The 15,361-nt window shown below is 44.8% G+C and overlaps 1 protein-coding gene across 3 annotated transcripts in view; it reads right to left on the reverse strand.

The window, feature by feature from the left end:
• Window positions 1-232: 232 nt before the first annotated feature.
• The window catches only part of smad7 (SMAD family member 7), a 36,618-nt gene continuing 21,489 nt past the window's right edge, over window positions 233-15,361 (reverse strand). For all 3 annotated transcript variants that reach the window (XM_070867480.1, XM_070867479.1, XM_070867478.1), the window contains one exon: window positions 233-1,080. In XM_070867480.1, the coding sequence (XP_070723581.1) occupies window positions 542-1,080 (539 nt within the window). In that variant the 3' untranslated portion in view covers window positions 233-541. The remainder of the gene's footprint in view (window positions 1,081-15,361) is intronic.

The raw sequence follows: 15,361 nt of genomic DNA on the forward strand, positions 1-15,361 counted from the left end.
CAAATCACTCCCGTCGCCCATCCCATTCATTGTCAAACTTATTGATGGTCAAAAGGTCACAAATGAGTTAATTGACACCAGAGGGGAAAATTTCCTCTGTGCTCTGAATAATGAAATTGTAAACCTGCCGACAAGGAACACAGAGAGGAAGTTTTCCGTTCACATTGCTTCATCTTAAAAAGATACTCAAAGCGTTTTTTTAAATCAGGTGTACAATTTTATTATTCCACTTGAACATAAACTCCTCTATTTAAAAAAACACATTCTTCTTGGTTTCAGCACCCATAAGAACACCAATTTTGTGTTATTTAAATTTTGGCGTTTTTTTCATCTTATTTGCATTTATATTAAGCAAAGTGCATCTTTATTTGTCTGGTTTACACATTGCACAATACATAAATAATGCTATAAAACGTCTTCATATTTACAAGTAATATAATATATTTATATATAACATAAAATACACTTTTTCTTTTATTAAATCCCATTACTTTTCATTGAAAGCGTCTCTGCTGAGTCTGAGTCCTTTAATAACACCACTCTATCGGTTATTGAGGAACACCTCCAGCCAGCAAGGGCAGCTGGTTATGAACTGTCTCGTGTAGCATTGGCCCCAGCCTTTTACAAAACTAATTTGGACGCTGAATCCAGACCATGGCTCGTGTGTGAAATCGTGGTCGTTGGGTCTCTGCAAGGTGTAAGACTTCTCGTAGTCAAAAGCCTTGATGGAATAGCCTGGGAACACTTTGTGAACCAGTAACGTCCTGGAGTCCGGGTTGTCCAGTGTGACTGACTTGATGAAGATCGGATAGTTGCTGCGGTTATAGACCCACACCCCGTCTGGCTCTTTGCTCAGCTGGATGCCGTAGCCGATTTTGCTGCGGACTTTGGTCACCAACTGGCTCTTATTGTCCGAGTTTAACTGTCCCAGGCAGAATCCGTTCCCATGAGGTAGATCGTAGAAGATATCGAGGGAGGGTTCTTGGACTGTGTACAGGCGACCCACTCGTGTCCGCTCCTCCCAGTATGCAACAACGCACCAGTGCGACCGACTTCCCAGCTCCTGACTTATTCGGGAATCTGTGGGAGGACAAGAGAAAGAAAAACCTTTAGCCGGGCAACCAAAATAATGAAAAGTCAGAAGGATTTGCTGTTTATTTTCAGGATTATGACCCACCGTTATTCATTACATTGATAAACACCATCGGGGTGAGAATAACACTTAAATCAATATACATAAAACTGTTCCCACTATCAGTGACAGACCTATAACCATTAGTCCTTTACCCAAGTGTTACACCCACCTAACTGATCAATACGCGGGCTACGTTTGGAAGGGCAGAATCTCGAACTATACTGAGCATCTCGAACTGTGCTAAACATCTCTACATACTGTTGGTTGTTCATAGTTTTCACATTACAAAAATTTTACACAACTATTGTTACGCTTTATTGGAATGTTAGTAATGGCAGATATTCGTGCAGAGGCAAAAAGAAAAATCTGAAATTAAAATATTTTATACTTGGTTTGGCAGGATCTTTCAACTTAACTGGCAGTTCTGATAAAATACAGACACAGATATACAGATGCACGCACAAACAGATAATCACATACACACATACAGAAAACATCGATATGTAACCTAGCCTTGGTGTACATGGGTGGGGCTCAAACAACAAATATTTACTCTGTATTTTGTGTTGTCTAAATCTGCACAGTGAAAATGTCTTCCTATTAACCAGTGGCCTTGTCAATCCAGTAGTGTTTGCTTTTAATAGATGTGGTTAGCTTACAGATATCATTGATGTATGAATGTACTAATCTGTGAGGAAAAAACACTGAAACACAGACACACACATACAGAAATAGACAGCAACAGAGACACACACATAAATACAGACAGATACAGAGACACGCAGACGGCAACACGATGACACACTGAAAAACAAGAGACACGCGCAGAAGGCAGAAGTGTGTGATGCCAAAGATCCAAAATTATGACCCCTCCTACATGGCCATTCCAATTTTTCACAGTGGAAGAGCTGCCCACGTCATTTGGTTCCTAAAGTCAAACTCTTAAAGAGACAACTCGTTTCACACGCCTGAAATTTAAACCTTTTACATTGGTGGCAGCAGCAAACGCAGGGTGTAAACAAAGTGATAACACTTCCTCTGGAGGCCGTAACATTTCCTCTGGAGGCCGTGCCCACACCATCAAACGCTGTGGTTTCTGTGGGCCCCACTTGAAGCAGCAGCACACAAACAGCAACATAAACAGAATCGGGCCATGATTTCTTGGCTACTGGCAGGCTGTAACTCCCCCATACAAGCCCAGCAAAGCTGGTTTGCTCTGGAGCTGGCCTGTACAAGCACCTTCCCAAACACAGGGGGCGAATGAGGGCCTGTTCACCTTCCCAAGCACCGGGGAGAAAATGAGGGTTGTTCAATAGTTGCATACGGTGATTTTAAACTGGGAGAGGTCGTGCACCCCTGGTTTTGCTGTACCAAACAGGCCTGGACTATATATTTTGGTAAATTAACGTTGCATTCTAGTTAAGCTGAACATCCCTCCTTTGCAGGCTGTTTGTGGAGATTTTGAGCCTACCAGAAACCTCACCACTGCCAAGGAAATAACACCCCTTTAACTAACCGTCTGAATTATTAACGGCAAAATCAGCATAAATGTTTTATGAACGTCTGCTTTATTTACAGTTGTGACTCAAGTTTTTTTTTCTGTCCCTTTGGTGAATCCAGCAGCCTACAGCACTGTCTCTAAATGATGTCTCTATGTACTTGACACGTTGTGCGTTTGGCTCTGTCCTAGCAGCAGGAACCAGGCAGCAAGCAGTCTGGCTGGCTCATTCACTTTTCTTGAAGCTAAAATGAGGAAGTGTTGCCCGGCCCCTTTAAGTGTACCCTGTCACCCCTCCCCCACCACCACTCCCTTCATTCCCGCCAGCCCCCCACCCCCTTGCAGTGCCCCTCGTAACCCTCTCCAGCTCGACTACATCCAACTGGAATCCTGGCAGTGAACAAGAAGCAGGAAAAGGGGAAAAAAAAGAAGGATCTGTGTCAAATTACTTCAAAACTCCCCTTCAAAAACGCTCCATAAAACATGCACCAGAATCAAATAGGAACATGTTGTTCAATGGGGCTCCTTTTTCTCTGCCCCCACCCCCCCCACCACCCCCCCCCCACCGCAGTTCTTGACGTTGCCCCTCAGCGGATAAAACAGGAATACATTCATCTCCAAAATGAAACGGGAGAGAAAAGAAAAACAAGGACAAAAATAATCTTAACAAACACAACGAACTTTATTCCACTCCTGAGACCTGACTGTAAACACCCGTCTAACGAAAGAAAATCCCAGATCGGCTGGGACGCTTCTCTTTCATCTTCCCAACCCTGCAAACCGCCCAGCAATTTTCTGGGAGACGTCAGTGGAGTGGATTCAGAGATTCCATTATTTGCCTGTCTCGGATGAACTGGGCTCTGGTGCTGCAGTTAAAGAGACAGTGCAATGTAAAAATAACTACCAGTCTCTCTCCCCCTTGCGCTGAGTGTCTTGAGGTTTAACCGCCGTTTACAGTAACACTGGGCTCTTGAGCATACATTTTAGAACGACAGGGTTCCAAATAATTACTATTTAAATTCTCACTTGGAGAGTAGTTCTGAGCCGTACAGACCTGGGACGACCCAGGTTAGATCCTGGCCTAGTTCATTCCAGCCAGTATGGCACAGGCTCGCCTTGATTGGCCTCAGCACCCCCATCTGTGGGGGGGGGGGGGGGGGGGAGAAGAAAAATCAAGGCCTGTGTTCCGAAGGCCTGTGTTCCGATCCCTGATCTCTGTCCAGTGACACCGCCTCACGGGAAGGTATAGATAGGATCGGCTCAGTCTTGGTGTCCTGCCAAGCAATGTTCCCTTTTATTTTTTTGGCGGGTGTGCGGCCCACTGAAAATGCGGTGTATGCGCGGTTTTCCCCGTTTAAAAGTGGGTGAGCCGGCTGCGCGGGAGTTGCAGTGCGCTGTGCAGCCGCGCAGCCTGATGGGAACACCGCTGACAAGGTAGTGCTGCCTCTGAGCACTCTCTCGGCTCACGCGCATAAAGTGGCCGTGGCAGGTTGTGGGTCCGTACCCCAGTATAACTCGGCAGCTACGGGAAAAGGGCGGAAATATTTGTGTGTGTGTGTGTGTGCTGGTGAGTTAGGTGAACGAGTGTGTGTATGTGTGGGGGAGCTATTGCCAAAGACTCGGTGGGGTAGATTGTAAGTATTGGGGCGGCTGGCAGCCGGCCGGCCGACAGCGGCCCACCACGCCACAGGCGGGCACCAGACGGGCACACTGCTGCAGCTCATCGCCACCGCGATATTGGCGGGCCGATGGGTTCCCTGGGTGGTGGGAGCACAAGATGCTTCTCAATCTACCATTCTGGGTCCTCTTCCACTGTACTGCTGAGTAAAACTGAGCACAGCACATTGTCTCCCAAAATAGAAATCACGGGGGTGTGGGGGGGGCGTACAAGGAGGGAAGATAAAGACTAGATAATGGCAGGCATAAAATCTTAAAAGACAGCTATATTTCTCTCGACTCTGGCCCACTTAGGACACGGTTATGTATGAAGCGGGGGGGGGGGGCGGTGTGGCTTGCTTGCAGGTTTGCAAATGCACCGTCAATAAAAGGAGAGACGGGCCACACAAAGGCGCTTCTGCTTAGCTGGCTGCTGGAGCCCTCCTATTCATTGCAGTAGCTGGGGTCTGAACAATAAAACAAGGCAAAGAAAGCCAGCACTGCTCCTTTTGTCTGTGAGAGCCTGTCTCCAGTGAATGAGGCAGACAGCTGATTACTGCTTCCTGCTGACATTCTTTATCCATAGGCGTAAGCTCCTCATCAACCATGCAAATTACAGAGTGCAACTCTGTCCACAGGGCAACTGCTGCACGCACTTCACTCAAGTAAGTTAAACCCTTAAAGGGAGGGCGGGGAAACTTACAGTTTAAGACAATTTATTTCCAGACAGAGTGTAATTGTCTTAGGAGTCTTCTTGTCCCAGTTTTTTTTATATTATATGGTACATATAGATAATTATTTTGCGCAATTAAAGATTTAGGTATAAATTTAGGGAAGAGGCCATCCATAATTTTCACGCAAATACACTTTTGCGCACTTTGATTGTGCCAAAGATGATAATTCTGCCTGGCTACTGATAGCGAGACTCGCGGAACAAAACAATAAAGTGCCCTCGATGGTCGAATGGCTCACTGATAGTCAAGTGTTTAAAAGCGCACAGTTGTGTAATAGCCCCCCAGGAGAGGGGTGGGCTCCCTGCGAGAGTCAGCAGCGGCAGCAAGTGGGGAAGGGAGTAACTGGATGATGGGGTGACACGAGGTGTAAATATTTTAAACATGTTTCCTTTATCACAGACTCCTGTGTTCAGTGGTACAGGGTAAGTATGTCTGCAGCTGTCAGTGCTATCATCATGGTATTAACCCAGTCCTGTTACATAAAAGGCTCTCTGACAAATACCTTCAGCCTCTTTGGCAAGGTGTTCCATTGTTCTTGAGAACTAAGGGATTAACAGAGATATATTCGTATTAAGCACATGGACCTAGAAATTGCTGTTGCCGATATTAGCAACTGAACGCTCGGTGCGATCGTATAAAACTCATATCTCCTCTTCTATGTTAATGCAGGCAATATAGCCTATTTATTTGAAATGGGTAAATGCCTCCCATTATTGCCAACTGAGAAAGTGCGGGAGGTTGGGATTAGCAGGAAAAAGAGTTCTGGCATTGCCAACAGAATGGAAAAGGTGGTTAGACGGGCTGGTCAGTGCTGCTCCTGTAACAGGTTTATGGGAAAGGCAAATTAAGTTGGGGTTAAAACAAAAAGACCTTTTATTTAAACTTTCTTATTTTTATTTTGTCTACATCACAACAGTCGCTGCACTCCAAAGTAGCTCAATGTGTGTAAAGCAGTTTGAAATATGTCTGGGAGTTTGTGATAAGACCTTGTATAAATCTTCATCTGGTTATAAATGTGCACACACAAGATGACTCAAGGAGGTGTTTTTGTTGGGGTGGGGAAGAGATGCCTTCATAGAAAAAAATCCAATGTAAAAAACAATTAGTTTTCTATCATACAGCAATGAATCCGTTTTACACAGGAGGGTCGCGAGCGATATCATCACCCCGTGTGACGCGATCATAGGAGAAAAACATGTTTAATACCTTCTTTCCCTATTAAAAATGTTTTTTCTAAAAATCATATTCAAGCATGGAGATGGGAAAAGCCTTTCAGCCAATTCTTTATGACTGAATCCATTGATAACCCACAAGCATGTAAAATATTAAGGGGGAGGGGCAATGAAAAAATAAACAACCAAGTATGATTTTTTTTTAAACACCTCCGACAGCCAAATTTTACTCGGTTCCGTAAAAGGGGATGAGGTAATTCAAATAGAGCGAAGAGAAGTCACGCTGAAAGGGAAAAGACTGGTAATCATTTCAATTCTGAACATGCGATCATTTTAGCGTTTGCTGGTTTTGACTGAACTATATTAGTGTCCGCGCTGTAACCAGTTCCAAGGCCTTTTCTAGACAGGACTATTCCTTATATGGAAACATGTATCAGGAGCTAGTATACTTGGTGGCAGCCTTTTGTCCTTTCCAAGATGGTTTGTTTGGCCAATTTACTGGGCATCAGAAGGCCCCCACACTTAAGAGTCTTATAAACGTCACTATCAGTGTTATCACTAGGCCTGTCCATCGCTCATGTTTTACAATAAACCTGGGGTGTAATACTTTTAAAATATTCACCTCAAATTGCACCTACCAGTGCCCTCCCCCTAACAGTGTCAGGCTTATAAGCACCAGCACAGCTTTTCGGACGAGTTGTTAAACCGAGGTGCCCATCTGCCCCCTCAGGTGGACATTAAAGATTCCACGGCACTATGTGAAGAAAAGCAGGACAGCACTCCCCAGTGTTCTGGCCAACATCTATGCCTCAACTAATATCACTAAAAACAGATTGTCTGGCCATTATCTCACTGCTGTTTGTGGGAGCTTGCTGTGTGCAAAATTGCTGCTGCATTTCCTACATCAACACAATGATGACGCTTCAAAAGTACTTCATTGGCTGTAAAGTGCTTTGAGTCGTATAAATGCATACCATTCTTTCTTTTTTCCTTCATACCTCCTCCTTTAGATTGGAAAACTAATTCTGCAACATAGTCTGAATTCCCCCCTCCCTCATTCATGACCAACAAGAATTAGAAACATAGAAATTAGGTGCAGGAGTAGGCCATTCGGCCCTTCGAGCCTGCACCACCATTCAATAAGATCATGGCTGATCATTCAACCTCAGTACTCCTTTACTGCTTTCTCTCCATACCCCTTGATCCCTTTGGCTGTAAGGGCCATATCTAACTCTCCCTGTTAAATACATCTAACGAACTGGCCTCAACAACTTTCTGCGGTAGAGAATTCCACAAGTTAACCACTCTCTGAGTGAAGAAGTTTCTCCTCATCTCGGTCCTAAGTGGCTTACCCTTTATTCTTAGACTGTGACCCCTGGTTCTGGAACTCCCCATCAACGGGAACATTCTTCCTGCCTCTAACCTGTCCAATCCCGTCAGAATTTTATATGTTTCTATGAGATCCTCTCTCATTCTTCTAAACTCCAGTGAATACAAGCCCAGTTGATCCAGTCTCTCCTCATATGTCAGTCCTGCCATCCCGGGAATCAGTCTGGTGAACCTTCGCTGTACTCCCTCAGTAGCAAAAACGTTCTTCCTCTGATTAAGAGACCAAAACTGAACACAATATTCTAGGTGTGGCCTCACCAAGGCTCTGTACAACTGCAGTAAGACCTCCCTGCTCCTATACTCAAATTATCTAGCTATGAAGGCCAACATGCCATTTGTCTTCGTCACCGCCTGCTGTACCTGCATGCCAACCTGCAATGACTGATGTACCAGGACACCCAGGTCTCGTTGCACCTCCCCTTTTCCTAATCTGTCACCATTGCATGTGCGCAGACCCGCAAACGTTGTGCTTATGAGGATATGTTATCAGTCGATGGACTTTCACTGATATCGCCAGGAGGTCCCACAGGCCAGCTATATGAAAATAGCACTTGTGGCCTGTACAGGTGGAAGGACAATTCCATCGAAAGCACTGTTCCCAATGTCAGTGCTACAATACGAGTGGGGTATAAATACTTTCTACAAACACAGCCCAAAATTGTCAGGACACACAGTCTGTACTTGTGCTGCTTTCCATAGTTGTAAATCTGTGGAATTCTCTGCCCCAGAGAGCTGTGGAGGCCGGGTCATTGAATATATTAAGGCGGAGATAGACAAGATTTTTAAGCAATAAGGGAGTAAAAGGTTATGGGGAGCAGGCAGGGAAGTGCATGATCAGATCAGCCATGATCTTATTGAATGGTGGAGCAAGCTCGAGGGGCCAAATGGCCTACTCCTGCTCCTATTTCTTGTGCTCTTGTTAAATGGACATAGTATAAAAATATTGGTCACCCACCATAACACTTCACAGAAAACTTCTCTGGTTGTAAATCCTGTGCCGGTCGAGAAATTCTGTATCTTCCCTTTTTTCCTCTACGCCCCCTACCCCTCCCCCATTCCCTGCCCCTTCAATCCCTCCAACCATCGGCCAACTTTACAACTTAACAACCTGCAGACTGTGTGTCCCCGTGGCATGTGAAGGGGAAAATCAACACTGCTCGGCAGACTGGAGACAGCGAGCAGCCTGAAGAAGTTAATGATTACTTCTGTCTGGCTTTATAATCAAATCATTTCTATTCCTGATCACACGGCTTTTCCTCCCCTGACGCACCACGTAGGCACATAGCAAGGTTGCAGCTTGTGATATAAATCAGTCGCCGGCAGCATTTTCTGGGTGCATCTCCCACATCTTAAAAGTATTTCTATCCTGGAGGTTTTCATTTGCAAGTAAATTAGTCACGGTCCCCCACCCCCAGCTTTCCTCACTATACACTCTCTCTAAACTACTCTGGCCTAAATAGCAGGTCGTGAAGTAAGAACAGACAACTGTCTGTACTGTACCGGGCGAAATGGAGGCTCGGCAGGTCAGTGTGAAGGACGAAAGCACAGCCTGTGTGTTTTATTCCCCCTTACAGTCTCACTGGAGCCTCTCATTGCTATTCGATCATTATTTCTATGACTCTCCAAAGGTTCAAAAGCTAGAGGACATAATTTATTAAAATTAGGAATTTGGGACTAAACAGGAAGTTCAGTCAGAACTTATTCCACACTTCGAGGTGACCCTATGGATGTTTTCACGATTATTCAGCAGGCGGATTCATCACATTCTTATTCATTGCAGCAAAAAAGAGTTCAAGTACCAGGGACACGAGTTAACAATTAAAACGTTCAGAAGACACCTTATCGTGTCACTCAGGACATCACAAAATGCTTCACATCGAATTGTTCTCTTTTAGCGCAGTCTGTGTTGTTAGGTGGACAAATGCAGCAGGAATTTTGTACCCAGCAAGGTTGCACAAGCAGCAATGAGCTGAGCGAGTTCATTTGTTTTCAGTGGTATAGAAGGGCAGTCGAGCGGAACGTTCATATTCAAAATTGTGGAATAAGTTACCAGTGAATGGGACAGTGTAACTGTTCAAAGGGCAATTAGGCGCGTTCCTGGAGAGAAGGATATGGTGAGATGGTGGGCAAGCGAGATTAATCTGTGTAAAAGTAGCCATTGGGCCTACTGCTAGAAGTGTCCCCCTACCCATTCATGCCAATATCCCTTTTCAGATTCTTTTATTGAATTTTAAAAACTGCCAGGGCTCAAATACCCCATCAGGGAACTCGGCACAAAACCACGAATGCACGTCAGAGCAAAATTCGATTTTGCCTCTAACACTGAAGAGAATCATTGGCTGATGGATGCCATGTTACGTGTCAGGAGAGTTTCTGCAACTGCATCCAGCTTCTCCAACTGAGCATTGAGCATTCCACCATTTGGGACATTCCCATCAAAATCTGTACAAAACGTGTGACGGCAACTAACTAAAACCCTTTAATTGAAAATATCAATAATGTTGATATTCAAACTATGGCACAAAATGTCATCCCCCTTTGTTGTTTTAAAGTCCTGGGTTGAATGGTGTCCAGGAAAAATGGATTTGGTTCCATTGTTGGGATAGGATGAAACCCAACAAAAAAGGTATGAATGATTTTGATCCTCTCTCCCTCCATAAAAAGCTTGGTACACAGAGAGGTACCAACGACATGGTTAGCAGCACAATGGCATCAATACACCACCAATCACTTCCTCTGATATTAATTTTACAGCTCAAACCTCCTCCCCCACCCTTTGGCCAGTACGGCATTACTGTCATGGTGGAGTTTTCAAAGCCAAGCCAGCCTGAAAATGCCCCAGATACACCCCTCCTTCCCACACTTCAAAAACACGACCACTCAAGTCTCGCAAGATATCTCACACCTGCATGTGTTTGTTCAATTGTCTGAAATCTGAAGTCAACTGGCTGAGCTTATTCATCTTTCATCTCACACAACAAGTTCCTAACTGCGTGGTGCCTTCTAACCAAAGTCTTCAGCTGCCATTCCTTTAATGGTTTCCCACGCCTTTGCAATGTGGTTTCAGAATCTATAGCTGTCTGAGATACCTGCAGGGGATGCTGGGATACCACGACTGTTTTCTCTGTTATCACGATAGACTTGGTGCTCTGACTAAACCTGCTGTAGACAACCTTGGAAGTCTATGCAGAGAAAAAAAAATAATCTTCAAATCACCCCTCCCCCCCCCCACCCCCCTCTCCCCCACTGAGGCCTCGTTCAGTTTTCTTGACAAAATGCCAGCTGTTTCCCAGCTATTAGCTCAAAGTAAACTATGACATTAATAACAGCGCCCCACCCACCAGAACTTTAACCAGCAGCAGACTAGAGGGACACAATGCGTGACTCAGGCTGAGTGTTTTGGCTCGCCTGAAACCGGAACAGCATCAGCCTTGTAGGATGTTAGTATGTCAATGTAATCTAATTGAGGAAATGGCAAAGAAACCTGAAAAGAGAGAGAGTGCAAACGAGGAATAGAGGCGAGTATTATGCAACTTGGTAGCGCTTGTGTGCATCAACGGTACTCAGTAAGTTCTTAAGAAACGTAAACTGTGTACGAGGAGCCTGCCTAAACTGGCCACGACAAACAACAAAGTCGAAACCCGCCAGGAAAAGCCACCTCTGTGTTTTGATTAAAGTGTCTGGTAAATGAATTTAGAAAAGGGAAGGGCTGTAGCCCTGGGTCAGGAGGACTTCTATTGATAAAGTTCAAGGAGCTGAGAGTGAACTTGTAAGGATTGCAATATTTTAACAACCCCAAGCAGAACTTCAAGGTCGGGGCACGGAAGCACTGCTGCTTGTCTTCAGAAGGGTAAAAGTGATATGGTTTCCCATGTTTACTAATGCCAAATTACAGGGCCCCAGATGAAACTCGGGATTCTCCCCACCGCAACATTTTAGCCCACTGGTGCGATGGGCCTTACTCTTTGGAAATACATTCTACCACACCTTTGAAGAAAGCACCAGTGTTAAGTCATAAATCCCTTAAAATTACCACCGGGACTCTGACATCACAGCCAACCCTGTAAAATCGTCGCTGGGCCTTTCAAGATCAAATCTCAACAAAAGGCCCCATTACTGGAAATGTTCCCATTTCAAATCACAAGGCTGCAAGAAACTTGAAATATTTACCGAAACTCTTTCACAAGATCTGACGGATATTTTAGCAAGTTCCAAGCAGCGGGACAACCAGGCATGAGTGCATGTGGAGTCAAGTATGGCTGTGACGTCAGCCTTCCCTTCTGTTCTTTTCCTGGAGAGATCGCCAAGAGTAGCGGTTCAGTTCAGAGTGCCAAAATCCTTTCTGCATCCAGAAATGCAAAGGGATCTCTCCACTCTTCTTATGCTGCCACACACCTTCAAAAATATGGGGGCCTATTTTCATAACTCCACCCCCCCCCCCCACCCCCCCAATATCCATTTCTCCGGCACAAGGGTACAAGGGTTATGGAGAAAAGTGTACGGAGATCCATTTGGCCAGGACTTCATTGCCTTTACCCTTTGCTCAAGATTCCCAAGGCTTCCCCTCAGAACACACGAGGCCCAGCATACTCATGCAAATAAAGGAGCAGGGACGGGGCAGAGATGTTCCTGATCTTCCGATCTCAATTTCCTGTTTGTGGAGTCTAGGACTGCCCAGTCAGAAAGCTGGCACTGGGGGGGGGGGTTTCACCAGAACCATGCTTAGATCAGACGGGGTCGGAAGCTGTCTGGCGGCAAACCAAAGATAAAATAATTTAATTTTTTTTTAGGTATTCTTGGGAGAGCAGCATACAGGAGGCCAGAGTTATGCGGTCAGATATGCAACTGCTGGCATCTCCGGCCTGCAGTTGCATTCCATTCCTCTACCCCCCCTCCCCCCCCACCCCACTTCCCAGTACTACACCATGCCAGGGGGAAGCCCTGCGCCAAAGGTGCCCCTGGAGCAATGTTAATGGCTTGAGACACCAAAATTGGCCACCGCCTGGCCTGGGCAGGTCAAAGTAACTTGAGGGTTCAGCCCTTGTCCAGCGCCAGGGTCAGTAAAACCCAACAGCAGAAATAACCCATGCGAGGCCACTTGGGGAGGCAGTGAGGAGAGATGCGGGTTCCTGCTGCACGCCCAGCGAATTAACGATGATGGAATGGGAGCAGCTCGGAGGGAATACCCGGCCATGGTGTTTCGCTATTTCAAAAATGCAGCGCCCTGATTAACAATTAATTAAAAAACTTTCAAAGACACCGTTAAGGAAATGTTTTTTGACTCCCTGCATGCCACCATCTTACATCGGCCAATTGCCCTCCACACCCATGAACTGTAGTTGACATGCCATTGATTCTCTTTGCAGGATTGATACCTCCTTCGTCAACTGTTTTTTATTCAACGAGTTACAAGTAGCCTACATCCTGACAATTCACCCTCATTCACTCTCCAGTAGTCCTCATGCCTGTTTCCACTTGCAACTTCAGCTCCTCGATGACTAACGAAAACAATGATTAAAAGCAACTTGCTGGCCGCAATGCCTGGAATTAATAAGTTATTGATAATTAACATGTCCAAACTTCATGAGGCACTCCAGGCAAGAACACACTACCTCTCATCATCATTCCATATCAGTTAACTTGTCCTAATCTGCTGGTATAGATAAAAGTGTGGATAATTTCTGTCACATAGTTTCCAAAGAAAATGTCCTCCTTACAAACTTAGCTGGACTTCCACCTATAAACTAGCGGAAATCCTGTGCCAGTGCTCACGGTAAGTCAGCTGACCTGTTTTGTAAGTATTGGAGCATTTTACCAACGCCCAAGATAATATCGTTGCTACGGTGGGCTGTTTTAAAGATGTGCTATCTGTTTAAGGCCAGAAAGCCTGATTGCTGTAAATGCTGAGGTCAATCAGAGGTTTACTGTTGATGACGTTAGTCTACAAATTGGCAGATACTTGCACATTCCCAGTTCCAGGTCAGAAGAAATCAGTTCAAAATGACCACATTTCTTGCCCCCTTTTAAAATCGCGTTCATGCTTTGAAGTGTGACGTAGAGGCTAGGTGTTGCAAAGTGAAATAAGCTCTTTCAAAGGGACCCAAAGTGGATGTTTTATACAGCTTCTGTACTAATGGGAGCCACAGTGTATTGAGCGTGTGCTAAAGTGAGTGAGTGGAGATTTGTTATGATTTTCGTGGGTGAGAAATTCCTCTCTTAATGAAAAATAGGAAAATGCCCGTTCTTTCTCTGCAATTGATAAGCCACGAATGAGTCACAGGAACACACAGCTTTGAAACTTGGGAATCTTTTTAAAAAACATTAATTATGGAGAAAAACTGGCATTTTCTTGTTCTTTGTGAAGAGTGAGCGACCCAGTATCTTATATCAGTTACAGTGAGTAGCATCTTATACAGTTTTGCATCATTACAATCTATCCACGGTTCCCCTTCATGAAGGCAAAAGGTGGGACTTCGCAACATTTACAAAATTAGCAGGTTCTAAATTACAAAAAAAGAGGTGACTGAGAAGTTGAAGTGTGCACTTTATCATATTCCCAGGATTTCAAAACGGAAGAACTGCCTGCTCCCACACAATATGCAGACTTTTAAAACCCAAGCTAGGCCTCACCTAACCACAAATTCCTGATGTAACTCTCCAATTCTTTCTGACAGTAGTGGTGCCCTGGACTCGTAGGCCTTCCGCCTTTCACTTAGGCCTCTTGGTAATAAAACGTTACGATTAGGGGTCAACTCAGCAAAACACACTTCCCCTTTTAGCAGAATAAATCATTTCTTTGGGGGTGGAGGAGAGGAAAGGGGGTCTAAGCGAAGGTGTAATTTTTTTCCCCTAGTTCGTGCTGATGAGACTGGGTGGAGCCCAGTGCGCAAGGCCCAGAGGACTGGGACCAAACCCAAGTGCAAATCAAAACCAGCTCTTCAGCCAAGAGCTTCCTTGGCTTCACAGCAGGGAAGGAAACTGGGAAAGGAATGAAATATCCATAAACAAGAAGCAGACAACCACATCCCTCTGGGTAATGATCAAGGCCGTATTCAAATTAAAGAGAAACGTTACCATCCTACCATCAGGAGGAGAAGAAAAAATTAAATAAATACAACACAGTACTTTCATTGTCTGTCTTCCTCTCTTCCATTCTGCCTTGAAAATGTCTCTAGTCAGTCCCAGTTCTGTGTGCATAGGTTTTATCCTCTTGCTCTGCACTGCCTTAGCAAGTTGTATTTTTTTTAAATTTTGTAGCTCAGATTTCTTCCTTTAAAGGCCCTATCGCACTATTTGAAGAAGAGTGGGCAGTTCTCCCAGTGCCCTGACCAACATTTCTCACTGAACCAATACCATTAAAACATATTAACCAATTCATCTCACTGCTGCTTGTAGAACCTTGCTGTGCGCAAAATGGCTGCTCCATTCGTGTACAAACGCAGACTGCAAATCAAAAGTCATTCTTTGACAGTGAAATACTTTGGGACTTGTCTGACAGACGTGATTAAATGCTCGGCGTCATTTCTTGTGATGCAACCTGATTTCCTGCATATAGCCTCGAAATAGGAATATGCAACAGGCAGAAGAAATGTGCCTAGCTTTCATTTTAATTTTTAAGATAAATTCTAAGAAATATGCATGGGTGTGAACTTATAGGTATCAAATAGTGTTGAGTGACCTCTGGTGGAAAGGACATGTGTGGATGTTGGGTTTGGCTGTGATGCCCTACATAGTCAAATTGCCTGCCAATGTTCACAGTCTAGGCATACACATGAAG

Source organism: Pristiophorus japonicus, chromosome 2 (assembly GCF_044704955.1).
Source record: "Pristiophorus japonicus isolate sPriJap1 chromosome 2, sPriJap1.hap1, whole genome shotgun sequence".
Lineage (NCBI taxonomy): Eukaryota > Metazoa > Chordata > Chondrichthyes > Pristiophoridae > Pristiophorus > Pristiophorus japonicus.